At 45.3% G+C, this 27620-nt stretch overlaps 3 protein-coding genes across 4 annotated transcripts; 1 reads left to right on the top strand and 2 right to left on the bottom strand.

The window, feature by feature from the left end:
- Nucleotides 1-2966: 2966 nt before the first annotated feature.
- Nucleotides 2967-7423, bottom strand: LSM3 (LSM3 homolog, U6 small nuclear RNA and mRNA degradation associated). Its single transcript, XM_073644975.1, has 4 exons — nt 7274-7423; nt 3802-3912; nt 3628-3723; nt 2967-3411 (listed from the first exon to the last, which is right to left on the bottom strand). The coding sequence occupies exons 1-4, from the start codon at nt 7292-7294 to the stop codon at nt 3331-3333; spliced, it is 309 nt and encodes a 102-aa protein (XP_073501076.1). The 5' UTR covers nt 7295-7423; the 3' UTR covers nt 2967-3330.
- On the top strand, nt 7419-17374 carry XPC (XPC complex subunit, DNA damage recognition and repair factor). The gene is made up of 16 exons (XM_073644974.1): nt 7419-7582; nt 8125-8317; nt 8861-8970; nt 9172-9292; nt 10011-10095; nt 10246-10403; nt 10481-10601; nt 11663-11752; nt 11894-12769; nt 14496-14656; nt 14848-14929; nt 15047-15178; nt 15548-15717; nt 16288-16381; nt 16459-16548; nt 16861-17374. The coding sequence occupies exons 1-16, from the start codon at nt 7489-7491 to the stop codon at nt 17065-17067; spliced, it is 2784 nt and encodes a 927-aa protein (XP_073501075.1). The 5' UTR covers nt 7419-7488; the 3' UTR covers nt 17068-17374.
- A 1306-nt stretch (nt 17375-18680) lies between these two features.
- On the bottom strand, nt 18681-27498 carry TMEM43 (transmembrane protein 43). Of its 2 annotated transcripts, none has more exons than XM_073644971.1 (12): nt 27324-27498; nt 26819-26962; nt 25360-25494; nt 24570-24664; nt 23994-24043; nt 23648-23717; nt 23400-23470; nt 20874-20995; nt 20657-20731; nt 20301-20492; nt 20097-20214; nt 18681-19612 (listed from the first exon to the last, which is right to left on the bottom strand). In XM_073644971.1, the coding sequence occupies exons 1-12, from the start codon at nt 27333-27335 to the stop codon at nt 19410-19412; spliced, it is 1287 nt and encodes a 428-aa protein (XP_073501072.1). In that variant the 5' UTR covers nt 27336-27498; the 3' UTR covers nt 18681-19409. The 2 variants fall into 2 exon arrangements, with proteins under 2 accessions (XP_073501072.1, XP_073501073.1); XM_073644972.1 differs by having other exon boundaries at nt 20301-20402; nt 27324-27497.
- Nucleotides 27499-27620: the final 122 nt, after the last annotated feature.

Here is a 27620-nt window from a genome sequence, read left to right as displayed (position 1 = left end):
TTTCTCTGCCAAGATGTAAAAGATTGTGTAACCAAGAGCAATTCTCCTATGAGAAGAATAGGCAACTTATGTCAATCCATTGCTTATAATACTGCTCCCTATGTGCAAGAATACAACTACTATAATACTGCCCCTATGTGCAAGAATATAACTACTATAATACTGCCCCTATGTGCAAGAATATAACTACTATAATACTGCCCCTATGTGCAAGAATATAACTACTATAATACTGCCCCTATGTGCAAGAATATAACTACTATAATACTGCCCCTATGTGCAAGAATATAACTACTATAATACTGCTCCTATGTGCAAGAATTTAACTACTATAATACTGCTCCTATATACAAGAATTTAACTACTATAATACTGCTCCTATGTACAAGAATATAACTACTATAATACTGCCCCTTATGTACAAGAATATAACTACTATAATACTGCCCCTTATGTACAAGAATATAACTACTATAATACTGCTCCCTATGTACAAGAATATAACTACTATAATACTGCCCCTATGTACAAGAATATAACTACTATAATACTGCCCCCTATGTACAAGAATATAACTACTATAATACTGCCCCCTATGTACAAGAATATAACTACTATAATACTGCCCCTATGTACAGGAATATAACTACTATAATACTGCTCCTATGTACAAGAATATAACTACTATAATACTACCCCTATGTACAAGAATATAACTACTATAATACTGCCCCCTATGTACAAGAATATAACTACTATAATACTGCCTCCATATATAAAAATATAATTGTGAATTAGAAGAATTTTAAAACAATTCTAGAATAGTCTCAGGTGGGTTTATTCCATGTGATGACACTTCGCCTTTCTTGTATACCGGTTTCATCACTGCCCTAGAATTGTTTATCACCTGTAGAGCGGTGACCTGGGAATTAGGACTTTTGTCACCTCTTGCTGCTCCAGGGATCTTGGGAATATGTGAGGATAATGAGCTCCCGAGTGAACATGTAACTTCCAGTTTTAGCATCAAAGCTCGGAGGGAAAGCAGGATACACATGGATAGGAGACACATTCTACTTGGACACCTCCTCTTGGAGGTAAGGAATTAAAAATAGAATGTGTTAAGTGGCCTCCACCTTAATTTGGATCCCCCATTAATCAGAATAGAAAAAAAAAAAAAAAAAAAGAAAAAAAAGGAGCACAGACATTGGACTTTCATGAGACCATATAAAGCTTCACTCTCCTCCAGGGATGGTATACTAATATGAAGGGTCCCAAAACCTAGACCCCCACCCAACCTGTGATAACAAGTGCTGGGAGAAGAGCCGAGCTGTGTGTCTGAGATAAATGCAGAAGGATGTATGTAGTAACACATAGCTCTGTTCTCCTCCCCCACAAGGTCCATGCTGTGAGAGGAGAGCTGCATTATTCCCAGATACATCATTAGGATAGATGCAGAGCAGGTATGTAGTGACACACAGCTCTGCTCTCCTCCCCCGCAATGTCCATGCTGTGAGAGGAGAGCTGCATTATTCCCAGATACATCACTAGGATAGATGCAGAGCAGGTATGTAGTGACACACAGCTCTGCTCTCCTCCCCCTGCCCTTGTAACCACAGTAGTGAGATCTGTGTGAGCTGGTTATACACATCATTCTTACTATATCAGAGAGAGCTGGATTGAAGCTTTTCGGAGGGTGCTATTTTACCACCAGCTCATGACAATCTCATACAGGAGAAAAGTAAACACCTCTAGAGAAGACGCTCTACTAAAGTCCCTGGGTTATAGTGGAAATTAGCATATAAAATGCACAAGCCAATAACTCTGCAATGAAAATAAGAAATAAATAGGTTTGATTAAAATCTTCAGCCACTGTAGCATGATGCAGCCAGTTTGTCATGTAAAAGTGATGAAAGGTCTTCTTTAACGACAAGAGACCCTCCCAAAACAACTCATCCAAGGGATATTACCCACTAAATTGTCCGAGATGGATTTCAACCAATAATCCTTTCAGTTGGGAGATGTGAAGTTTCACTTACACATGCCGCACAAAGGAAAAGAGCCCTCAGCCAAGATGTTGTGAAATCACTTAAGACTGGGTCAGGTCAGAGGGAGATTACCGAGAGATTTCATTCCACTAGAACCAGTCAGGTTAATTAGAAGCAGCAAGAACTGAGGAGCTATACAGCGATGGCACCAGGTCTGTACCAGCTGGGCACAGCGAGAAATATTAACTGAAGGGCATTTTTTGGGGTGATCTGGTTAAAACTTCAACAGCGAAGACAAAGACCCCCCTACACGATTATCCAAATTTGAAAGTAGCTGAGCTTTTGACACAGTTAAAGGTCCCTATAAGTGGTCACCGAGATCCTCCCAATTCTACGTTTGCTAAGAAATCAATGGATCCGACATGGTCCAAAACTACATCCGTGTGAATGCACCCCTAGGGTTCATGCAGACGACCGTATTATCGGTCCGAGTGCGATCTGACAAAATATCGGACCGCACTCAGACCAATGTTAGTCTATGTAGAATCACTGCATGCATGAGTTTGATCAGATATTCAGATTCCATTCAAATCACTAAGTCCGTGGAAAACATCAGACTGCACTCAGATGGCATCCGAGTACAGTCAGATTTCCAGACTGACAATGGAGAAAAAAAAAAAATTCTCTATATTCTCCACATCCAAAAAAAACTCAGATCACACTATATACTCTGATTACAGTGTGATTAGTATAACTGATCAGATTTTCTTAGATGCCAAAAAAAAAAAAAAAAGGCTGGTCTGCACCTTGCCTTACCTAGTACACTGCGAGCGGCTAGGACCTGCTCCATTGTCATACATTTTACTGCCACCTAGTGCAGAGTTTCCCAGATGACAATCTCTGCTGCTTCCTGTGCTACAAAGTGTGTTATAATAAGAGAAAAGACCCTAAAAAATGAAAGACACAATCACAACATCGGCACCAGTCATTTTTATTGGCAATTCCCAAAGTAAAGCAAAGCTTTCTGAACACAGTAAAACCTGTATCCGATTTCTGTTACTGGCATTCAATCTAAAACAAAAGGGTCTTTCCACTTTCACAAAAAGAACAATCCAAGTGAAAATATAAAAGAAAACAGGCATCTGCCCCTGTGAAGAACATCTTAAAAAAATAAAATAATAATATGGAAGGAAAGAAGATCCAGACTTTGGGTCGGAGATTAGAATCATGCTATTGTGATATTACGAATGGCCAGAGAATGAGACATAACCAACGTGCCAACACAAGCCAGGATCCTGCGGGGGAGAAAGTCTGGTATTATGGACCCCACTGCACCCCAGGGTCATCAGCCGACCCGCAAGGGAGGAGCAACCAGCACCACGCCATCGCCTCTCACAAAAAGCATGGGGATGTTCCTCTTCGTAGACTGAAAAAAGAAAAAAACAGGAGGAAAACATTCTATGAATTCCACAGTATTATTAATAAATACGTCCAGATACAGCAGCCATGGAGAAAGGTGCGGACTCATCTCCTTTACCCACACACTTAGGACGTCTCTCTAAGAAACTCCTCATGTTCCACATCATAAACAATAAGATATCCGACAATAACAAGACTCAGCAGAGCAAATTGTGGGGAATACCTTGTAGATCTCCTCGTAGGTTTCCTCATCGATCTCTATGGTGGTCACGGTTTCTTCTACATCCCCCAGTATCATGTTTAAGTGCTGATCATAGGCCTGTATGGAAACAGAGAGAGGATTAATACCAGAGGGGTCCATGACATAACATACAGAGGCGGAGATGCAGACACGTACGTGCAGCCGTCCCCGGAGCTCTCGGTCATTCCTCATCTTCACATAAATGCGCTCGTCTAAGCTCAGCCGGATCAGGTCCAGAGGCTCCTCCACCGTGTTTGTCGTCTGCTGCTGTAAGTGGGAGAACAGAACAAAGGCAAAACAATAAAACCACAAATCACAACTACAAGACCAGCTGATTACATCCAGTATTATTCTCCAGAGCTGCGTTCACTGTGTACAGAATAGTGAGTGCAGCTCTGGAGGATAATACAGGATGTAACTCCGGATCAGTAATGTATGTACACAGTGACTGCACCAGCAGAATAGTGAGTGCAGCTCTGGAGTATAATACAGGAGGTAACTCAGGATTAGTACAGGATCAGTAATGTAATGTATGCACACAGTGACTGCACCAGCAGAATAGTGAGTGCAGCTCTGGGGTATAATACAGGATGTAACTCAGGATCAGTACTGTAATGTATGTACACAGTGACTGCACCAGCAGAATAGTGAGTGCAGCTCTGGGGTATAATACAGGATGTAACTCAGGATCAGTAATGTAATGTATGTACACAGTGACTGCACCAGCAGAATAGTGAGTGCAGCTCTGGAGTATAATACAGGATGTAATTCAGGATCAGTAATGTAATGTATGTACACAGTGACTGCACCAGCAGAATAGTGAGTGCAGCTCTGGAGTATAATACAGGATGTAACTCAGGATCAGTAATGTAATGTACAGTACAGACCAAAAGTTTGGACACACCTTCTCATTTAAAGATTTTTCTGTATTTTCTTGACTATAAAAATTGTACATTCCCACTGAAGGCATCAAAACTATGAATTAACACATGTGGAATTATATACTTAATAAAAATGTGTGAAATAACTGAAAATATGTCTTATATTCTAGGTTCTTCAAAGTAGCCACCTTTAGCTTTGATGACTGTTTTGCACACTCTTGGCATTCTCTTGATGAGCTTCAAGAGGTAGTCACCGGAAATGGTCTTCCAACAATCTTGAATAAGTTTCCAGAGATGCTTAGCACTTGTTGGCCCTTTTGCCTTCACTCTGCGGTCCAGCTCACCCCAAACCATCTCGATTGGGTTCAGGTCTGGTGACTGTGGAGGCCAGGTCATCTGGCGTAGCACCCCATCACTCTCCTTCTTGGTCAAATAGCCCTTACACAGCCTGGAGGTGTTTGAGGTCATTGTCCTGTTGAAAAATAAATGATGGTCCAACTAAACGCAAACCGGATGGAATAGCATGCCGCTGCAAGATGCTGTGGTAGCCATGCTGGTTCAGTATGCCTTCAATTTTGAATAAATTCCCAACAGTGTCACCAGCAAAGCACCCCCATACCATCACACCTCCTCCTCCATGCTTCACGGTGGGAACCAGGCATGTAGAGTCCATCCGTTCACCTTTTCTGCTTCGCATAAAGACACGGTGGTTGGAACCAAAGATCTCAAATTTGGACTCATCAGAGCAAAGCACAGATTTCCACTGGTCTAATGTCCATTCCTTGTGTTCTTTAGCCCAAACAAGTCTCTTCTGCTTGTTGCCTGTCCTTAGCAGTGGTTTCCTAGAAGCTATTTTACCATGAAGGCCTGCTGCACAAAGTCTCCTCTTAACAGTTGTTGTAGAGATGTATCTGCTGCTAGAACTCTGTGTGGCATTGACCTGGTCTCTAATCTGAGCTGCTGTTAACCTGCGATTTCTGAGGATGGTGACTCGGATAAACTTATCCTCAGAAGCAGAGGTGACTCTTTGTCTTCCTTTCCTGGGGCGGTCCTCATGTGAGCCAGTTTCTTTGTAGCACTTGATGGTTTTTGCAACTGCACTTGGGGAAAGTTTCAAAGTTTTCCCAATTTTTCACACTGACTGACCTTCATTTCTTTAAGTAATGATGGCCACTCGTTTTTCTTTACTTAGCTGCTTTTTTCTTGCCATAATACAAATTCTAACAGTCTATTCAGTAGGACTATCAGCTGTGTATCCACCTGACTTCTGCACAACGCAACTGATGGTCCCAACCCCATTTATAAGGCAAGAAATCCAACTTATTAAACCTGACAGGGCACACCTGTGAAGTGAAAACCATTTCCAGTGACTACCTCTTGAAGCTCATCAAGAGAATGCCAAGAGTGTGCAAAGCCGTCATCAAAGCAAAAGGTGGCTACTTTGAAGAACCTAGAATATAAGACATATTTTCAGTTGTTTCACACTTTTTTGTTAAGTATATAATTCCACATGTGTTAATTCATAGTTTTGATGCCTTCAGTGTGAATGTACAATTTTCATAGTCATGAAAATACAGAAAAATCTTTAAATGAGAAGGTGTGTCCAAACTTTTGGTCTGTACTGTATGTACACAGTGACTGCACCAGCAGAATAGTGAGTGCAGCTCTGGAGGATAATACAAGATGTAACTCAGGATCAATACAGGATCAGTAACGCAGTCACTGTGTACATGCATTACATTACTGATCCTGTACTGATCCCGAGTTACATCTTGTATTATACTCCAGAGCCGCACTCACTATTCTGCTGGTGCAGTCATTGTGTACATACATTACATTACTGATCCTGAGTTACATCCTGTATCATACTCCAGAGCTGCACTCACTATTCTGCTGGTGCAGTCACTGTGTACATACATTACACCAGCAGAATAGTGAGTGCAGCTCTGGAGTATGATACAGGATGTAACTCCAGATCAGTAATGTAATGTATGTATACAGTGACTGCAGCTCTGGAGTATAATACAGGATGTAACTCCAGATCAGTAATGTAATGTATGTATACAGTGACTGCACCAGCAGAATAGTGAGTGCAGCTCTGGAGTATAATACTGGATGTAACTCAGGATCAGTAATGTAATCTATGTACACAGTGACTGCACCAGCAGAATAGTGAGTGCAGCTCTGGAGTATAACACAGGATGTAACTCAGGATCAGTAATGTATGTATACAGTGACTGCAGCAGCAGAACAGTGAGTGCAGCTCTGGAGTATAATACAGGATGTAACTCCAGATCAGTAATGTATGTATACAGTGACTGCACCAGCAGAATAGTGAGTGCAGCTCTGGAGTATAACACAGGATGTAACTCAGGATCAGTAATGTAATGTATGTACACAGTGACTGCACCAGCAGAATAGTGAGTGCAGCTCTGGAGTATAATTCAGGAGGTAACTCAGGATCAGTAATGTATATACACAGTGACTGCACCAGCAGAATAGTGAGTGCAGCTCTGGAGTATAATTCAGGAGGTAACTCAGGATCAGTAATGTAGAATATACACAGTGACTGCAGCTCTGGAGTAGAATACAGGATCAGTAATGTCTGTACACATTGACTGCACCAGCACAACAGTGATGAGAACCAGACTAGACGCCTCAGTCGTTGCTGACAGGTTATAATGGCGGCTTCTGCTCGCTGTAGGAGCTGTGAGAAGTTAGCACATGATCTCGTGCTCCGCGCTCACCTGCTCTCCGTCATCCGCCATCTTGAAATCCCCGCTCAGCGGAAGAGGCTGATCTCCCTGACAACAGAACTCGCGCGAGATTTATGCCGCTGTCAGGCGGGGGTGAGGTTCAGCCAATCAAGCGTGAGATGCGGAATCACGTGGCTTCCTTTGGTCTGTTATACAACAGCAGCATGTGTGGATGAGGGAGCAGTGGGGAGCGGGGAGGAGGCGGGATGGGGAAGCGCCGGTGCTCTGCGGATGGACGGACCGACTGCAAAAAGCCAAGGAAGCAGCCGGGGAAGAGGGCGCCAGCCGCACGGGGCAAAGGTGGGCGGCAGCGGTGACCACTGCTCTATGTGCCGGGCCGTCAGTGAGAATGTTCTGACTCCGCCCTCTATATCATTAGCATAGTCCCTTAAAGGGTGTCTCTAGTCATAAATAAACCTTAAAGGGATCCCCTTAAGGCCAAGAGATTCACTCACTGCATCTCCCCTGCCCCAGTGGACTCCAAGTCATAGTGGAAAATCCCTTTAAGGCCGGAGTAGCCCCCTGATTCATCAAGCAGAGATCTTAGCATTGCAGCGCATGGCTTTTTAGAAAGTTGCAGAAGTTTGTACAATGCGGTTATGTCCAGTACGAGGCAGCGGTGATAGCGAACGCTGCGTCCAGTCTGCCCAAAATAACGCAACAAACGGCAAAAACTGCAGGCGCTTATACAGAATAATACTGCGGCATTCTCCCCCGTGGACCGGCTGTCTGGGTCGGATCCGGTGCCTCTGCTCCGTTTTTAGCTTGATTTTCTTGTCTTTGTGTTCCTTTTGCCATTTATCTACCTTTTTACTTCTGCTTTTTGTTGGTGGTTTCTGCAGATGCTGCGGAGGATGAATGTGAGGAGGTGACAAATAAGAGAAGCCGAGTCACAGCAGGTGCCAGAACCACAACAAAGGCCGCGAAAGGTGCGGAGAAGACGCCCGGGGGCGACGCTGCGGGGAAGAAACCTCCGAGAAACAAGAAGACTGCAGAGAAGAAAGTGAAGGAAGAGGATCCAGAGAAGGAGATCCAGTGAGTGTATTGTCGGCACTGGTCCTTCCCGGGAAACTTTGCGTGGTGCCATGGCAACCCCAGAGCATGCGCAACATTCACCGTCCGAGGAAGCAGAAGGTTTATATTGGAAAGTTCTCATTGGATTTTTTTTCTTTTTTCCTTGTCTTCTGTTAAGTCTTAGACATATATCGGATGGAATATCCTGAGGATCCATTTTTTTTTATATAACCACTGATAGGGAATTTAAAAATTAAAATTAAGATTTTATTTTTTTTTTTAATGTAAACAATAGTTCAAATCCTGACGACCCGTTTCCTTTTTGCAATAGATTAAAAGTGGACTTTTCCTTTTAATGTGACCAGTTGTCAGGTTCGCACTGCGCGATAATTGCTCCTTTTAACAATAAATTGGCGGATAATTATATTCACTAAATGCCCCGTGGCGGCCTCTTCCTCCATAATGACTCCTTTTTCAGCTAATTGGCATACAATGCGCTGTGTTGCGGCATTTCTTCATTGACTGCAGGTTAAGCTGTTACTTTATTATGTTCTTCTCTTTCAGAAAATTATTACGTTTGGAGTCGCAGTCTGCGGTTTCTGATGCTGCTGTTAAAAAGGCAATCAGCTCAGAAGATGGAGAGGACAGTGAGGAGGAGTGGGAGGACGTGGAAGGTATTCTGGGGGCTGAAATTAGGATGAAGCACTAAAAACTGTATTTCTGAGTTGCAGTGTAAAGCATGGTGGAGGGACAGAACAGCAGACTTGCTTTTCAGGGGACAGAAGGTGCTGTTAGGCTTAGCGTTTTGCACTATAAATGTTCATATGTTGATACAGATTCACATTAATAAATATTCGTCTTGTCCTTTGTTATAGAGCTCAATGCCACCACTCTGGACTCTTTACAAGCCACAACCTCCAATGATTCGGGGTTACCCACAGAGTCTGTGGAGATAGAGATTGAAACAGCAGAAGCTGCCAAGAAAAGATTAAGAAGGTAAATTAGGTTTGCAAAAATTCACTCACCATCACTTCTTCGCTGAACTGCATTTATAGCCTATAACATAGTCCAGAGCAGAATTTACAATTCTGCTTTTGCTTGTTATAATCGCCCCAAACAGTTTACTGGAACTCTGCAATGCAGACTACAGATCAACAGAGCAATCCGTGCTAATGCTGAACACACAGAGAATGTAGGTTGATCTCAGCTCTGAAGCTTACAGGATGTAACTCAGGATCAGTAATGTAATGTATGTACACAGTGACTGCACCAGCAGAATAGTGAGTGCAGCTCTGGAGTATAATACAGGATGTAACTCAGGATCAGTAATGTAATGTATGTACACAGTGACTGTACCAGCAGAAGTGAGTGCAGCTCTGGAGTATAATGCAGGATGTAACTCAGGATCAGTAATGTAATGCATGTACACAGTGACTCCACCAGCAGAATAGTGAGTGCAGCTCTGGAGTATAATACAGGATGTAACTCAGGATCAGTAATGTAATGCATGTACACAGTGACTCCACCTGCAGAATAGTGAGTGCAGCTCTGGAGTATAAGTAATGTGCATTAAGAAAGTTATTTATATTTTCCATGTGGAATAATTTAATATGTAAATGGTAAATTGATCAGATTTATTTATTGAGCATCAGGATAGACTGAGGTGGGATTAAGGTAAATACTAGGAGCTGATGGACGGGCCTATGTTTTACAGGGAGAAGAGAAAGGCAGAGTTTGCCGCATATCTTCGCCGAATGATGAATCGGTTCAGCAAGGAGCTGCGAGAAGACACCCACAAAGTGAGATATTGCGCAGCAATTGTCATGTGGTTTATTAATTCTCCTTGGTGCATTAACAACAAAAATAGAATATAAGCTTAGCTTATGAGGAGGATGACACTCATATGTATGGCCTTACATGACCTTATGCTCTTATTTTTCTTCTCCTAGGTTCATCTGCTTTGCCTCCTTGGCAATGGCTTCTTCCGCAGTGACATGTGCAACTCCCCAGACCTCCAGGCGGTGGCGCTGTCTGTGGTTCCAGTTAAATTTGTAAATGTTCACTCTGCTCGGATAGATGTGGTGTACATGACCAATCTAGTGAAGTGGTAAGAGATTCTCTGAGGGCGATTTATTATAACTGCTGTATATAAAGGGTTCACTTGTAAATTCTCTTCCCTTCTAGGTTTACGACCACATTTACCCTGAATCCAGACATGTCTCTTGATGATCAAGAACCGCTGTCTGCCCGGCTAGAGCAGAGATTTGGAGTGTACGGAGTGAGGGACGGGGAGGAAATGGTGCATGTAGGTGACACATCACTGGTTACAAAATGTAAATGCAAACTTTAAGCCAATGTAGGTCTGGACAATGCAGATAATACGGGACCTCCATGATGTCTGTAAATCAGTGGGCTTCCATGAATTCCAAAGATTAAATTTAGGTGGAAAAAAAGGGCCAGATAACATAATGACCTTCGGTAATCAATCCATCGTCTCCAGGCTGCCACGATCTTCTACTTCTCACAGCTGAGGGTTTGCTATTGTGTTAGCCAGTTTAGAATCCCCCTGATACATTTTTCCTGCACTGATTACACTCCTGTCTCTATAGTTTATTGCAATGTATGTTCAGCTTATACAGGATTGTATGGACTGGATACAAATTAAGCAAACGCTCAGCATTAGGCCTGTACTTCCTCGAGCAAGAAGCAGTGATTTGGTAAGGAAGATGCTGTGCCCCAATGCCAAACCTCTGGCAACCATTACATGTGGTATAGTAATGTTACATTGTGCTATGGCATCGGGTTCAGCTCCCCTCGAGCGCCGTGGTCCGGGCACAACAACAAACTATGACATTTTTTTTTTTTTTTTTAAGACTATTTTATTAGCAACACAAATCTTTGCTGTTCTGGTGCTTTGTGGACTGACAGGCTGCGATGCAATAAACAGTTTTTACCAGATTTCTGTCATAAAACTATTTGAAAAGTTCCACTGTTCTTGCACAACTTGCTCAAACATTTTGTGACTTTTGGCACTTTTAAGCCAGCTTTTAGAAGAGTGGCCGGGAGCTTTTTTTGGGAGGGTTTTGACAAAGGACAATCAACAAATTTGCGCCATGTATTAATTCCTCACTGGAATAAGTTTTTTGCCCTTGGCACAAGAGAACTGAATGATGTGTCAAATTCACTAAGAGTGCAGATCTGACCGCAACACACTCTTCATCAAGATTAACGTAATAAATACCAATCTTAATGAATCTGAGGCCAAAGTATATTAGAAATCTGCAGAAGTTGTCATTATACATTCCTATCCCGGACATCTATGACCTACACATGTATAATTAATATTTCATTATTTTGTTTTTGCAGCTGTTTTTGATTCTCCTTCGAGCGTTGCAGCTTCTCAGCCGCCTGGTGCTCTCCCTACAGCCGATCCCCATAAAGGAACCACCCAGCAAGGTAAGGGTTATACGTGAGCCATATAAAAAAGATGAGACTTTACCAGCTTCTGGCTTGTGATGAGCAGAAATCCTGCCTTACATCACGGCTGACAGAAGGGTAATGGCGACTTGAGCTCAGCTGCATTTTTTTGCCTTCTAGATAACAAACAGCCCAAAAGGGAAGTCATCTAAGAAGTCGAATAAAACAGCCAGACCCCAAAAATCCCCCAAAGGAAAATCAAAAGCAAAGCCAAAACAGGAGGAAAAGGAGACCATTTCCTTGGACAGTTCAGAGGATGAAGATCGGAAACAATTAGAAGTTGTCACACCTAAAAGAGAAGTCCGTAAAGTCAAGACGGAGACGTCAGGGGAGAACGCTGAAGACACAAAGGTTAAAGCAAATCCCAAAAATCAGCTCCGGAGGAAAGTGGCCTCCAAAGTATCATATAAGGAGGAGAGCGAGAGCCACGAGGGCAGCAGCGATTCTGACTATTCCTACACTGGCAGCGAGGACAGCGACTTCTCCGACTGGGACGAGTCAATTGAAAGGAAAGTTAAAGGGCTGTCCTCAGTAAAGGTGAACAGGAGGAGGTCTGGGCAGGGCACAGCGAAGAGTCCTGTTTCCCCAGGACATCCTAAAGCAAAGAGCTCACCCAAAGATGACGACCAAAAGCCTAAGAGGAGAGGCAAGATCATTTCCACCGATGATGAGGATGAGGAGATATTGCTGCCCCCGACCAGAGGTAGCGATCAGTGGGTGGAGGTCTACCTGGAGAAAGAAGAGAAGTGGGTCTGCGTGGACTGTGTGTATGGGAAGGTTAACCAGCCTTCCCTGTGCTTCAAGGCCACCACCAAACCGGTTACCTACATTGTGGGGATTGATACCACAGGGCATGTAAAAGATGTGACTCGAAGATATGATCCAGAGTGGATGACCAGGACCCGCAAACGTCGCGTAGATACAGAGTGGTGGGAAGAGACCCTGCTGCCTTATAGAAGCAGCGACACTGCACGGGGAGATAAGGAAGATGTAGAGGTAAGGAGCGGAGACTATGGTGTATGACCACGGCATTTTACCCCGCCTGCATTAGTAACTCCACTGGTGTTTGTGGGGCTACTGGTGCAAACGCCTCAGCATGAAGTGTTCACAAGCAGCTGTCTCAATAATGGAGGTCCGGTTTGCACACAAGCTCTGCCTTTTTCCGTACTGCAATAGACGTGATTGTAGAGAGTGATGGATGCAGTCGTCCCTTATCTACAGTTGCTCTGAGACAGGGGCCACGGGTGGGACCTGTACCTACTAGACATTTGACTTGTCCTGTAGATATGCCAGAAATGTCTGAGAGGTTTAAATGATTGCTATAATTTAAACTAACTTTGCAGAATTTGATAGTACAAGATAAAATAAGAAATATTGTATATGCCTTGCAGCGCTGGGGTCCTGGGTTCAAATCCCACCAAGGACAACATCTGCAAGGAGTTTGTATGTTCTCCCCGTGTTTGCGTGGGTTTCCTCCAGGTTCTCCGGTTTCCTCCCACACTAGAAAGACATACTGATAGTGAATCTAGATTGTGAGCCCTGATGGGGACAGCGATGATAATGTATGTAAAGCGCTGCGGTATATGTTAGCGCTATATAAAAATAAAGATTATTTATCTTACTAGAGAAATATGTTTTCATCTTCACTTATGAGCCACCTCTCTTCCCCTTAATCCCATGATCTTAGTCACTCAGAAAAAACTGCTGAAATCTGTCTTGGTTAAAACAAGACACTGTCTGCTAACTGAGGGGTCAAGTTATGCCTGCCAATAAGGGTTTTAGAGGGGGGGGGGGACAGCAAGGGACTCAGACAGTCAGATGGTGCTGCAGCTTCCTAGTAAGTTTATCACTACAGAGCTGGATTCACAGCTACACTGCTCAGCATTTCTGTGTAATGTCCTCCATACTGCTGCTGCTTCTAAACATGTGCTACATACAAACAAGAAATATATTCAAAAAGGTCAACTATTAATCACCACTTCCCAAACACAATCTTACAACAAAAACTGGAGCAATTAAGGGCAGCTTTAAATAGGAAGATGGAATCCAACAATTTTTTAAAAAAATAATCAACTTAATTTCAATTTATATTAAAGCAAATAAAAATGCAGGTACTCTCCACAATTACACTCAGCTATTATTAACAGACTTAATACATGATAAATTCTCTACTTATATGTACCGCCAATTTTTACAACAATTACAACAATTATTAGATGACAAAGTTCATGTAGATATTAGATGTATTGCACCTATTCCCAATTGTGAGATGCCGATGCCAAAAATTAGCTATTTAAATGTTCAAAAATATTCAATACATTATTCTCTGGCATTAGCACCTTACAATTGGGAACAGATGCAATATATTTAATGTATTGAATACTTTGCAGACTGCCGTATTGTTAGTGTGCTCATGCTGTATTCCCCACACGGGTGAACGGTCACGTGGCCACATTTGTGATGTCCATGCTTGCAGTCCTTTGCAGACTAGCCTCGCCCAACAGATGAGAATTGAGGGAAGCGCAGGAGTTTAATCGGCAAATGACCACAAGTATGTGCCCGGTCACACGTGCGGAGAATGCAGGGGAAGCATGGCTGTCAGTGCACCACACACTGCCACAATTCGGCAGTCTACAGTCACGTAGTATCTGGAAAATCTTCTGATACCGGACAGCCCCTTTTACTCCAAATTACTGATTTTTCAATTTTTTTTTTTTTTTAGTTTGAAGTGAAACTCCTGGACCAGCCCCTGCCGACCTCTATCACAGAGTATAAGAACCATCCCCTCTACGCTCTAAAGAGACACCTACTGAAGTATGAAGCCATCTATCCCGAATCTGCCGCCATCCTTGGCTCCTGTAGAGGGGAGGCTGTGTATTCCAGGTAATAAACTAACGGCTTTAACACTGAATATATATTGGGTATACACCCTTTTTTTCAGTCTTCTACTTTACCTTTGGGATGTGACGGACACAGAACTGCACATCCCGGATCTGGCTGTAGGCTGGCATTGTATCACAGGCGCTAGATTAAAGATCCTGTGCAGTAAAACGCAACCGGTCATCTCTCCGCAGGTCTTGTGTCCACACCCTGCATTCACGAGACACGTGGTTGAAGGATGCCCGCGTGGTGCGGCTCGGGGAGGTGCCTTACAAGGTAATGGACAGACTGCTTGGCCCCACTGGGCACGGATAACTAAACTGACTTAGCAGAAAAACTTTAGAGGACGCTCTTGTAATGTCATTTGTCACATCCGATCTGCTTCGTACACAGATGGTGAAAGGGCAGTCTAATCGAGCGAGAAAAGCCCGCCTGGCAGATCCAGAGAAGGACAGCAATGACCTTGCTCTGTTTGGCCAGTGGCAGACGGAGGAGTATCAGCCGCCTATTGCTGTGGATGGAAAGGTAATGCTGCAGTGTCGGTGCATGAAGTTTGTAAATGACAGTGATAGACATGACCCACTTCACCCTAGATACCTATCGGTCAAACCCTTACTGAGCCGACTGCTGTTCCTCCTGACTTCCCCCGTACATCTGCATGCTGTTCAGTAGTGTGTGCATATGTTCTCAATGGGGAGAGGGAATAAGCTGCTGCTAAACAACTTATCTCCTTTGATACCGTGGCTCATGCTTTTCTTCCCCCAACATTTGCTATTCAGTTATAGTTGTGACACCTTGATGGCGTCGTCCAGTTCCCCCAACATCAGCAGATTCATGTGGTGGACTCAGCGCTGTGGTTTCGTCTACCAGAATCCTTATCTTTTTGATATGCAGGTTCCTCGCAATGAGTTCGGCAATGTCTACCTCTTTAAGCCCAACATGCTGCCCATCGGCTGCTGCCATCTGCAAGTCGCTAATCTGCACCGCGTTGCCAGGAAGCTGGACATCGACTGCGCCACTGCCATCACCGGCTTTGACTTCCACTGTGGCTACTCGCACCCTATGTAAGGCTGATGACCCCTCTAACATAACTTTTGGGGTTTGTACCTAATTTATCCAGTGTAACCACCCCCAACATTGCCTTTACTGTATGCAAGATATGTGATTGCGGTCAGTGAACAGCGGAAGCCGTAGTTGACATTCAGAGATTGATAATGTCCCACTGACCCTTCACTCGATATGATGTAGCGTGTCCTCCTCCCTTGGCGTAAGTCCAGACGTGCAGAAATCCACTGCAATATATGCAAGTTACCTGTGCATCAGGTTACACACGATCTGCATCGCAAGGTGACATCTGCAGCATTGTCATAATGAATTAGCAAGCTCATATGTCTGCACTGTTTTGTTTTTATTCTCTTTAACATATTGGGTTATGAAGCCCCCATCCACTTTTATCATTTTGGCATATCTGCAGCAATTCTACCACGTCTGGACACTGAACGTTTTAAGCCTGTGAATTTAAACGATTAACATTTCCATTCACTGACAGCAAACAGAATGGTTAGGAAATAAAACCAGAGAGTTACAGAAAATGACAACTGAGGTACTAGGTTTCTTCTCTTGTATTTCCCCAGTACTGATGGTTATATTGTGTGTGAGGAATATAAAGACGTCTTGCTGGCCGCCTGGGAGAATGAACAGGTGGAGATCGCGCGCAAGCAGAAAGAGGTGAGTGACAGAACCGATTCCATGCACCATGGAAAAATGACCCAATATTCAGACCGGTCTCTGTACTTGTTTTGTAGAAGCGAGAAAAACGAGCGCTGGGAAACTGGAAACTGCTGGTGAAGGGTCTTCTGATCAGAGAGAGACTGAAAGCGCGATATGGACAGAAGGTAAAGCTGTGAACATAGACCAGTCGTCCAGACCGCTCCCCTACTGCCACTATCTGCAGAGAAAGCAAATTGTATATCGGGGTGGACAGTGTGTGCACACCTGCAGTCTGCCCTATACCTGGTGCATTATGCATACTCTACTGTATAGGTGAAACCTGCTGCAAAATTCGTCCCCCTCCTGTGTGGGACTCAGAACTTTGCACTAATTAATTGGGACCCCCACGCTTTAATTCCACCACCAGACTGATAAGGTTTTGCTGATCGCATCCTAAGAACCTTTTATCCTGACTCTTTACTGTATTATTTCTGCAGGACTCCGCACACTTCACCTCTGCAGCCGGAGAAGGATTCTCATCAGACGAGGAGCAACCGGCGAACGAGACCCCGGCTCTGGACACGGCCGTATCCTGGCCCCAGAACAGAAAGGCTGAAGAGCCGAAGGGAGCAAAGGTGAAACGGAAAACCAAGAGGGAGAAAAGGGGAGAAGAAAAACACCTATTCCCATTTGAGAAGCTGTGAAAAGGTCTAATGAGCACATGCGAACCACAAGTCCCAGCTTCCCACCCATAACTGAGCACTTCAGGCACAATTATCACCGTGTTATACATAGTGCGGGGCCTGAGGGTATAAACCACATGAGCGCATCCGGAAGTTACGCTCTGCCCCCTGCACTAGACGTAATGCGCTGTTACTTCTGCCTGTCTTGTCCTTTTAATATTTAAGGATGACATAAGAATATAATAGGATTGTTTATAATAAAATTTGACTGAATCTGATTTTGTACAAAACTCTGAAAATTAAATGTTTTATAGATGAGAAAACTCAAGTTTAAAAGTAGTGCATTTATTTCCCATCGCGGCATAAGTCTTCACTCGGCTACCGTCCATACAGTAAGCACTGCCCCTTCTCATCTGTATATAGAGGGTATGTTATGGCAGTCACATGACCTAATCTGTTCAATGGCAGTTCTTAAAGGGATTGTCCATAACTTGGAGAGCTGGATCAGCACAGCGCCCCATTGTGTAGTGGCCATTCTAAGGTACTGCAGATCAGCTAATATTGAAGTTAATGTTATGTGAGATTCAGTAAATGGGAGCGGTCACTGCACTGCTCAGAGCCATACTGCTTCTGCTCTGTACATCCGGCCCCCAAAGGACCTGCAACAGCTGATTGATGGGGGTCTCAGGTGTCAGATCCCCCACATGTCATTAATAGCAAAGCCTTGAACAAAGCGCAGGAGTCGCACATCAGGAATTTGTGATGGATTTACATTAGCTCCTCAAGAGCATGGAAACATCCCTAAGCCAGTTGCTTAAAGGGGGTTGTCCATTTTCACCAAATCTTGTGGTCACAGGGTGATATAAAGAAGTAACTTTATACTCTTCCTGGATGCAGCATTGTCTCCATCTCCCCCAGTCTCTGTTGTTTAGCTGCAGCGGTGTAAGCGCGACGTCCCCATTGCAGCCAGAGAGCGGGGCAGGTACGGATCCAGGGAGAGGGCTCATTAGCTGGACGTGACACTTATATTCTGTGAACACCAGGTGGCGCTACACTGTGACAATATTTAATGGTGAGACAGCAAAGCTATAGGACTAGATGATGAGGATGCAGTTTTCATGTGTGAAGGTGCAGCCTTACCAAAGATCTCCGCTTGTAAACATTGAATGGAAACTTTCATAACTCTGCCACGGTTCCCCTTAACTCTCGCAGAGGTTGCTACTGTAGTTATCAGAGCTCTTACCTGTGTATCCATCACACGACCAGAGCAGATTCTCAGGCCCTGGCGCAAAACCAGGACGTTTCCCATTCATTGATTACAAGCAGAGATCTTGGATCCATTTAATACATAGGAGAAAACTATATTGAACCTTAGTTTCGGAATTCAGAAATTCCCTTTATTCATTACGAGACACAAATTACAGGAGTTTATTAAGTTCAGACTATGTAAGATCTCTGCTTGCCATCAGTGGCTGAAAACATCAATCACAGGCAGAGGGTAAAAACTTCTGGTTTGTACAAAAGTAAGACTTGATATTCTCGAGGCCTGTTATCAGGACTGGCTTTCACCATCCCTTATCACTTACTGACAGCAAGCAGAGATGTTGAACATGGTGAGAAACTGAAACACAAAGTTTATTAGAAAGTTGCAGAACTTTTTATTGCACAAATGGAAAACCCTCAGTAACTAGGCTCGGCCTCTACAGAGACTGGAACATGGAGAAGCAGGAGGGTTGTTGCAGAAGTTCTGACTGTACGGTGCCAATACTTGTGAACGTTCCTGCTGAAACTTGTAGTACCACAGAATCAGAGGCTTCAGTGTTGCCTGCACGCACCACTGACTGTCGTAAACATTCATCTTCTTGGAGCCTTGGATTTAATTCTTACCCTCCTCAATCTGGCACAAAAATAGTGAGAATCTCTTTGGCTACATCTGGATTCCGTATTTCATAGACGGCAGGTGCCATGTAACATGGGCAGTACCAATACATCACATACACAATGCGGAGTAACTCTGCGTTACATGCATCATGTCATACTCCAATCACATCCAAAGCTGCATTCACATTGCTTGGAATATGTCAGCTCTGCACCCTCAATGCACCAAACTAATAACAGCATAATCTGTACTGATACCAAGGGGATACAGACACCAACATGTACCCAAGAAATGTCCTTCACGCTGCTCTAGATGGGACCGGAGAACAATACCTGATGTGTAAAGAAAAGTTATTCAATACAATATATAAAAAAAATTATCAAAGAATTCAAAAAGTTACATTGAAGACATTATTGCATGGGTGACCCCAAAGGCCGGAGCTTTGTAACCTTGTTACTCGCAGGACTCAAGCAGGGAAATGCCCCTACTGGTATTTCTTGGTGGGCACACGGGTCCGGGCGAGGAGAATTATGCCAAGGGCAGCAGCGCTCAGCAGCAGGGCCATCAACGGGCGATAGAACAACCAGCCCGAGGCGACAGTCAGCAGTGAGAGGGACGTGGCGATGCACAGGGCGAACAGCTTGAGACCCAGATTGACGAGATCACGAACAATAGGAAACCAGTCCACTATAATGGGAGCAATGGGAAGTGATTAACCAAAGGGAAGGAAACACCATACAAGCGTCTAGACTCCCTCCTTAATCTATCACCCCAGGCTTCCATAATCCCCATTTAGCTGGTGCTTAAAGGGGTATGCCCTCACTTCTGTTTCTGGAGGAGATTGGGGCCAGTGCCGTCTACTGATACTTGCCGGGCAAGTCTCGTATACCAGCGGATCACGAATCCGAACAGCTAGCAGTAGATATCACTCTATTGGCCCCGCAGAAGTGTAAAGTAAAGAAGAGGGTCAGAATAGGAGCCTGAACTCCTAATGAAGCAGGAGGTGGATTTCCGACTACCTCAAACTCGAACAGACAATGTAGAGGAGCTGGAGACTCTGCAAAAAGCTCTAGTAAATGGTTACAGCTGACAGTAGTGAGAGGGTCTGATTGCCATACTCCCCCCCCCCCCCCCGTTATCCATGATCGCTCCTGGAGAATTCTCGGCTCACCTAGCGTGTGGATGATCTTCGTCATCAAACTGACACCTAAGAACATCATCAGCCACCCAGCGGCACGCAGGGCCCAAGTCTTCATGATGTTGCTCTGATGCTCTGCGAGGAACATTTCCTACAAGATAGACGGCATCTCCTAAGTAAAGGTACGACGTGAGGGATTGGGAGACACCTACCCCCTCCTACAGGCAGCAGACTGACCTCGGCCGTGTGGCTCCCCAGAAACAGAAGCTCCAGGGGGTCTCCAGATTTCGTCTTGTAAGACACCAGTTCTCCCCCTCGCTGCCGCGCTACGATGCTCACCTGGCAGAAAAGAACAGCACTTATATGGGCTCCAAGCAATGGGGTGGACTTCCCCTTTAAGGGAATGCTTCTGCCATACTGAGCTAATCGCTGAGTAAATATAAGGAAATACTGTGGACTCAAAAAGACATCACTTATTCCCAGTACCCCCATTATATCTCAGGAGGCACATAATGCCTCGCTCCTCACTGATGTTACTAGCGTCATTTAATAAGTTGCCTTCCCATCATTAATAATTCATCACATTACATTACCGTGTCGACTGATCCAAATGTTGGGCCTCCCATTGAAACTCCGGCGTACCAGAAAGAAACCCGCAAATCCCCCACCTGAAACGGAGAAATTCAAAGTGACCCCTAGGATGGAGAGCCGGGGACATCTAAGTACACGGACATCTGATGGTCTGCAGTATTAATTAACCACAATGCCGGATTATCAGAAGTCACAGTAAGACACTAATGCTCCGCTCACCTCTGGGTTCTTGGGATCGGCGCTCTGATAGAAGTAATTGCCTTCAGTGGTGACGTCAGCGTGCGGCGTCCTGATCTGGGACAGACTCAGCTGCTTAAAGTTGTCGATCTTATTAATCAATACTGGAAGAAAAGTGAAGAAATCAGAAGAGGAACCAGAGCAAAAAGGAAGAGAGGTGCACTGATTGAGGTCTACACACAAAAGTCATAGGGGAGCAGAGCAACAACTATGACAATAAATCCCTCCCATTTAAAGGGTTTGTTTCATATTCTTTCTTTAAGAGTGCAACCCTCCCCTGCCTCCTGCTTGCCACGGGCGGGCCACTCCTTCCCTGCCTCCTGCTTGCCACGGGCAGGCCACTCCTCCCCTGCCTCCTGCTTGCCACGGGCGGGCCACTCCTCCCCTGCCTCCTGCTTGCCACGGGCGGGCCACTCCTCCCCTGCCTCCTGCTTGCCTCGGGGGGGGGGGGGGGGGCACTCCTCCCCTGCCTCCTGCTTGCCTCAGGGGGGGGGCACTCCTCCCCTGCCTCCTGCTTGCCTCAGGGGGGGGGGCACTCCTCCCCTGCCTCCTGCTTGCCTCAGGGGGGGGGCACTCATCCCCTGCCTCCTGCTTGTCTCAGGGGGGGGGCACTCATCCCCTGCCTCCTGCTTGTCTCAGGGGGGGGGGCACTCATCCCCTGCCTCCTGCTTGTCTCAGGGGGGGGGGCACTCATCCCCTGCCTCCTGCTTGTCTCAGGGGGGGGGCACTCATCCCCTGCCTCCTGCTTGCCTCAGGGGGGGGGCACTCATCCCCTGCCTCCTGCTTGCCTCAGGGGGGGGGCACTCATCCCCTGCCTCCTGCTTGCCTCAGGGGGGGGGCACTCATCCCCTGCCTCCTGCTTGCCTCAGGGGGGGGCACTCATCCCCTGCCTCCTGCTTGCCTCAGGGGGGGGGGCACTCATCCCCTGCCTCCTGCTTGCCTCAGGGGGGGGGCACTCATCCCCTGCCTCCTGCTTGCCTCAGGGGGGGGGGGCACTCATCCCCTGCCTCCTGCTTGCCTCAGGGGGGGGGGGGCACTCATCCCCTGCCTCCTGCTTGCCTCAGGGGGGGGGGGGGGCACTCATCCCCTGCCTCCTGCTTGCCTCAGGGGGGGGGCACTCATCCCCTGCCTCCTGCTTGCCTCAGGGGGGGGGGGGCACTCATCCCCTGCCTCCTGCTTGCCTCAGGGGGGGGGGGGCACTCATCCCCTGCCTCCTGCTTGCCTCAGGGGGGGGGGGCACTCCTCCCCGGCCTCCTGCTTGCCACAGGCGGGGCACTCCTCCCCTGTCTCCTGCTTGCCACGGGCGGGGCACTCCTCCCCTGCTTGCCACGGGCAGGGCACTCCTCCCCTGCCTCCTGCTTGCCACGGGCGGGGCACTCCTCCCCTGCCTCCCTTGCACTCCTGATGATTGACAGTTCTGACCTCCAGAATGGTTGCACCGCTGGTCTGAACTGTGCGTTCTCCCATGCTACGGGCAGAGACAGCTTTACCTCTGCAGCATTGGAGGAGCACAGGGGGACTGAGGATTGTCAGATTCAACCTCTCTTCAAAGCAGCGATTGCAAGCTGTATTGGAGAGAGCATGCATGTACGCACTCCTTGCCCAGGTTACTGGCCACCTCTGCAGTATGTTGGTGGCCAGTAACCTGGGCAACGAACAATAAACTATAGAATTAAAAATACCTCCATTCTTGAGAAAGTGGAGGATTTTTAACAAGAGGCAATAATAATAATGTTTATTCCTATAATGCCAGCATATTCCGCAGCACTTTAATTTGCAAAGTTACTTATTTTTACCAATTTCATAACATGAGATGACCCATAGAATCTGAACAGTAATTACTAAATAAATATTAAACATTTTTCTGGATTTCCTACCAAAGAACAATCAATCAGTGACTCCCCATCCTGATAAAAGAGGAAGCTATAGATTACCATATGCAAATGAACTGAAGATAGATCTATTGTCCCTACTGGGGATATGTTACACTTTTCAGATCCCACCACTGGGTCCCCAGCAATTCTGAAATGTCTCATTAGAATGGAGCGGTGGCAGCGCATCATTAATCTACAACTGTCCCATAAACAAGGAATGATCCCAACGTGACATTCCAGAGGTCCATGTTCAACAACCCATTTAAAAGTCCTCAATGTATAATTAAAGGGACATTCCACCCAAATTTGTTAAAGTGAATATATGTCAGAAGCATTGATTAGTGGGCATCCTAGTACTGAGACCCCCATAAATTGCTGACATAAAGGAGCAGACGTCCTCGCTGTCTCACTTTCTACAAGCCTCTGCGGATCAGCCGATCGCTGAGCGCCTCTGCCCCTTCATTTTAGCAATCAGTGGGGGTCTTAGTATTTGGACTTGCACTAATCAAAACGTTGACATCTTACTATGAATCGACAGGTACAATGCTAACTCTCATTCTACTTTTCTCTACAGTCCATTCCTACTGGGGAAATGAAGAATTAATTAATGGTGGAAGCATATGTCATCACTTACCTTTAGATAAATAGTAATTTCCAACCTGTACATCTGCGGCCATGGCTGTGTACGACTCTACTGCCATGGCGCTGTTAAAAAAAAAAAAAAAAAAAAAGAGAGAGTAGTTTATATCCAAAGATAATATATAGATGAGGGAAGTGCAGCTGCAAGCATTGTAATTGTGCTAATGGCCGCTAGAGGGAGCCTCCGTGCCAATGTACAGTCCGGACCATTGGAATCTACAGGAGGATTGTGCAAGCGCTCACCTGGGATTGCGATGGGCAATCTCTCTGTCAAAATGGCGGCTGCTGACAACCTCAGACCTCCATTCAGTGTCTGGGAAAAACAATCGAATGTTCTGATTATAGTTTTTCAGGCCACAGGATAAGATTATTATACTCCATTCACATCCAAAGCAGCTCTAACAATTCTACAGTTTTCTAGCTACTGTAAAAAAATGCAATGCGGGAGCTCAGAGTACAGTCAGCGCTTAGTAGTTTCCGTATTGTCTATTTCCACCTGCAGAATTTTGAATGCAGCTCTGGGTGTGACTGGAGGAGAAGTAATATATTAGTAAAGTTATGCTTATGGGTGCAGAAGGGGTGTACTCACTATATGTGTATCTAGTCTCCGTCTTTTTCTCTCCACCTTCCTCATACTCCCTGCAGAACAAGAACAGACACAATGGCTAAATGTGACTTTCTACTGATAACAGAGAGTGCTAAAATGCATTCACCTGTGCAATAAATGGAGAAATGACAGATTTCAAATATAATAACCCTTTAAACAGACGCCACGTCAGCCCCTGTAAATCTCATATAATCCAGACACACAGACATGCAAAGGCAGCGCTGCAGGGTAAAGGAAGTCTCCGAATGTTTGCATGTGGCATCTAAGCAGCTACCGCTGGCGCGCAGCCAGGAGAACATTCCCTTGTATTTTGGTAGTTTATCTGTTTCTGAAAAATTGGGTGATAAGCTATGTGGCCGCCAGTGGAACCCTCACCCAGCTTTCCCACCATCCTGAATACAAAGTCTGTCCAATTATGAAATGGGCCAGTGCTTAACCAGGCAGATCTGCCGTTCAGAATGCAAGGAAAGCTGGATGACTCTACACACGGGAGCCGTCATGTGCACAGTACCCAGCTTTCCCAGGAGGAAACAAGTTTATAGTGCAGACAATTCTTACTTCGATTCTTCATACTCCACCCACTGATACATCTCCACCTGGCGCTTCAGCTGCACGCAATGCATGGACACCCCATAGTTCGGGTCAAAAAGCGGCTGCAGAAAAAGTATGACACAAATTAGTAAAAGGTCACTAAAACCATAACATTTCTTAATTTGTTACAGTGTATCAGTGCAGGTAAAATGTATCAATCTCATAGTGGCTAATCTAGCCTAGATACAAACTCTCAGCTGTGAGAAGTATGAGGTCTGTCTGGGGTGACAGCGCACATTCACTGACGGCAAACTGAGATCTTGTAAAAGTGTCATAGAAAGTTACATAACTTTTCATCATATGAGGGCTAAGCTTGATTTACATTAAAATAAGAGCATGAGGACTTGGGCTCTCATGTAGGAAATAAAGGCATTAATGAGGCATGAGATGCAGCAGACCTTCCGCATTATCAGGGGGGGATTGCTTCAGACTTCAATATGGTTTTCCACAAGTGGATGGTCGCCAGGATCCTTTGTGTTAGTGATGATTCAGCTGAAGTTACACCCTTTGACTTTGGCAGGTTGTGCAGTGGGATAAAAATCTACAAGACTGGACCCGGTCATGGGAGGAGGAGCGATGTGCACATTGCTATGCTGCAAAGATACTACTGTGATTGTGCATTATTAAGATTATGTGCGCACCCCAGACAGTCAAAGCATGCTGGGAGTTGTAGTCTTACGGGTGGTAGACCACTGCTGTATGGCATAGGAGATGGTAAATGCACTAAAATCTGATAGCAAAGAAAAAATCAACTCACCTTCAATGTCTGCAGCGGACCAGTCAAGTGCAACAACTTTGCTTCATTTATAGGGTCAACCCGATGGACGTTTCCTATAGGAACCACAACTGAAAGACCCTCATCCAGAGAGGCCGCAGTCTGCACCGCCCGACCCTGCAATATAACCAGATGTAGTCATAGCCTGTCATTCTATGTTATCATACAGACATCTATGAACATCAGCACAGAGTAAACATGTACAACTACTCATGCGGTACTGATCCTAAGTTATACCCTGTATTATACCCCAGAGCTGCACTCACTATTCTGCTGGTGCAGTCACTGTGTACATACATTACATTACTGATCCTAAGTTATACCCTGTATTATACCCCAGAGCTGCACTCACTATTCTGCTGGTGCAGTCACTGTGTACATACATTACATTACTGATCCTATACTGATCCTGAGTTACACCCTGTATTATACTCCAGAGCTGCACTCACTATTCTGCTGGTGCAGTCACTGTGTACATACATTACATTACTGATCCTGAGTTACATCCTGTATTATACCCCAGAGCTGCACTCACTATTCTGCTGGTGCAGTCACTGTGTACATACATTACATTACTGATCCTAAGTTACACCCTGTATTATACTCCAGAGCTGCACTCACTATTCTGCTGGTGCAGTCACTGTGTACATACATTACATTACTGATCCTGAGTTACATCCTGTATTATACTCCAGAGCTGCACTCACTATTCTGCTGGTGCAGTCACTGTGTACATACATTACATTACTGATCCTTAGTTACACCCTGTATTATACTCCAGAGCTGCACTCACTATTCTGCTGCTGCAATCACTGTGCACATACATTACACTACTGATCCTGTACTGATCCTGAGTTACATCCTGTATTATACTCCAGAGCCGCACTCACTATTCTGCTGGTGCAGTCACTATGTACATACATTACTGATCCTGGGTTACATCCTGTATTATACTCCAGAGCTGCACTCACTATTTTGCTGGTGCAGTCACTGTGTACATACATTACATTACTGTACCTGAGTTACGTCCTGTATTATACTCCAGAGCTGTACTCACTATTCTGCTGGTGCAGTCACTGTGTACATACGTTACATTACTGATCCTGAGTTACACCCTGTATTATACTCCAGAGCTGTACTCACTATTCTGCTGGTGCAGTCACTGTGTACATACATTACATTACTGATCCTGAGTTACATCCTGTATTATACTCCAGAGCCGCACTCACTATTCTGCTGGTGCAGTCACTATGTACATACATTACTGATCCTGAGTTACATCCTGTATTATACTCCAGAGCCGCACTCACTATTCTGCTGGTGCAGTCACTATGTACATACATTACTGATCCTGAGTTACATCCTGTATTATACTCCAGGGCTGCACTCACTATTCTGCAGTTTGCACTCTTAGGACATTCTATGTCTTGCACATTCTCACCTCATTAGTAAACAGCAGGTAGAATGAGAGGGTGAAGGCGATGAGGCCGACCACCATGCCTCCGGCCGTGTCACTGAGGCGCTGCAGGAATCCTGGGGCCGGATCACTTCTAATCGTTGTGTGTTCTCTGGTGGAATCTGCAAACTGGACACATCACAGAGAAGGTGACGAGACGAGTCCAGGACAATGTGTGAGGGGAAGGCTCCATGCTCTGGTCACAGCTGAGGGTTTGTTACAATAGCATTAGGTACTGGACACATCACAGCTGGTTCGTTACAATGTCTCAGTCTTTAGCTTTATTATCCTGACTGGATACAGCTGCAACAAACCCTCAGCTGTGAGAAGTCTAACAATAGTGGGGAACATAAGACAGCAGCAGAACTGTTCATTAGGAGCTCTGTCCACCCTGCAGACTCCCTCCTTCATTAGGCACGCAGGCACTTGCAGTTCTAGAACAGCAGGCAAGCAGAGTTACTACAACAGATCTGTCTCTGCCATCACTCACCTGTCTGGCCATGTTCCCCCCTGAGATACGGACACTTGTCTATAGTGGAGCAGGATAGACCTCAGGGGCTCTCCCCTCTAACTACTTGCCAGCGACTTTCTTCTGATACAAAGTTACCTCCCTGTCCCAAAACACATCTGCGCATGCTCGGTAGGCCCAGCAGCGCGAAGCCACATGGGAGTTGTAGTTTTAGCTCCGGACAGCCCTATAAGTGTCCTTTCTGGAATATTTTCCTATTGCTTATAATTCATTGACAGGCTATGAAGTCACCGGCCTCATAATAATATAGTTATCTTT

This window comes from Phyllobates terribilis, unplaced genomic scaffold (assembly GCF_046119375.1).
Source record: "Phyllobates terribilis strain yellow unplaced genomic scaffold, ASM4611937v1 Scaffold_8__6_contigs__length_399053987, whole genome shotgun sequence".
Classification (NCBI taxonomy): Eukaryota; Metazoa; Chordata; class Amphibia; order Anura; family Dendrobatidae; genus Phyllobates; species Phyllobates terribilis.
This window is presented reverse-complemented; position numbering and strand designations above follow the sequence as displayed.

Bases quoted from the DNA above. Each gene is read 5' to 3' on its own strand.
- LSM3 (XM_073644975.1), bottom strand. From the start codon at position 7,294: ATGGCGGATGACGGAGAGCAG. The intron at 3,913-7,273 runs GTGAGCGCGGAG...TCCCACTTACAG, and splicing joins TGGCGGATGACGGAGAGCAG to CAGCAGACGACAAACACGGT. The intron at 3,724-3,801 runs GTACGTGTCTGC...GTTTCCATACAG, and splicing joins AGCTCCGGGGACGGCTGCAC to GCCTATGATCAGCACTTAAA.
- XPC (XM_073644974.1), top strand. From the start codon at position 7,489: ATGGGGAAGCGCCGGTGCTCTGCGGATGGACGGACCGACTGCAAAAAG. The intron at 8,318-8,860 runs GTGAGTGTATTG...CTTCTCTTTCAG, and splicing joins GATCCAGAGAAGGAGATCCA to AAAATTATTACGTTTGGAGT. The intron at 9,293-10,010 runs GTAAATTAGGTT...TATGTTTTACAG, and splicing joins GCCAAGAAAAGATTAAGAAG to GGAGAAGAGAAAGGCAGAGT.
- TMEM43 (XM_073644971.1), bottom strand. The intron at 20,732-20,873 runs GTGAGCGGAGCA...TCTCCGTTTCAG, and splicing joins CCGATCCCAAGAACCCAGAG to GTGGGGGATTTGCGGGTTTC. The intron at 19,613-20,096 runs GTGAGCCGAGAA...CTCCCATTATAG, and splicing joins GAAGATCATCCACACGCTAG to TGGACTGGTTTCCTATTGTT.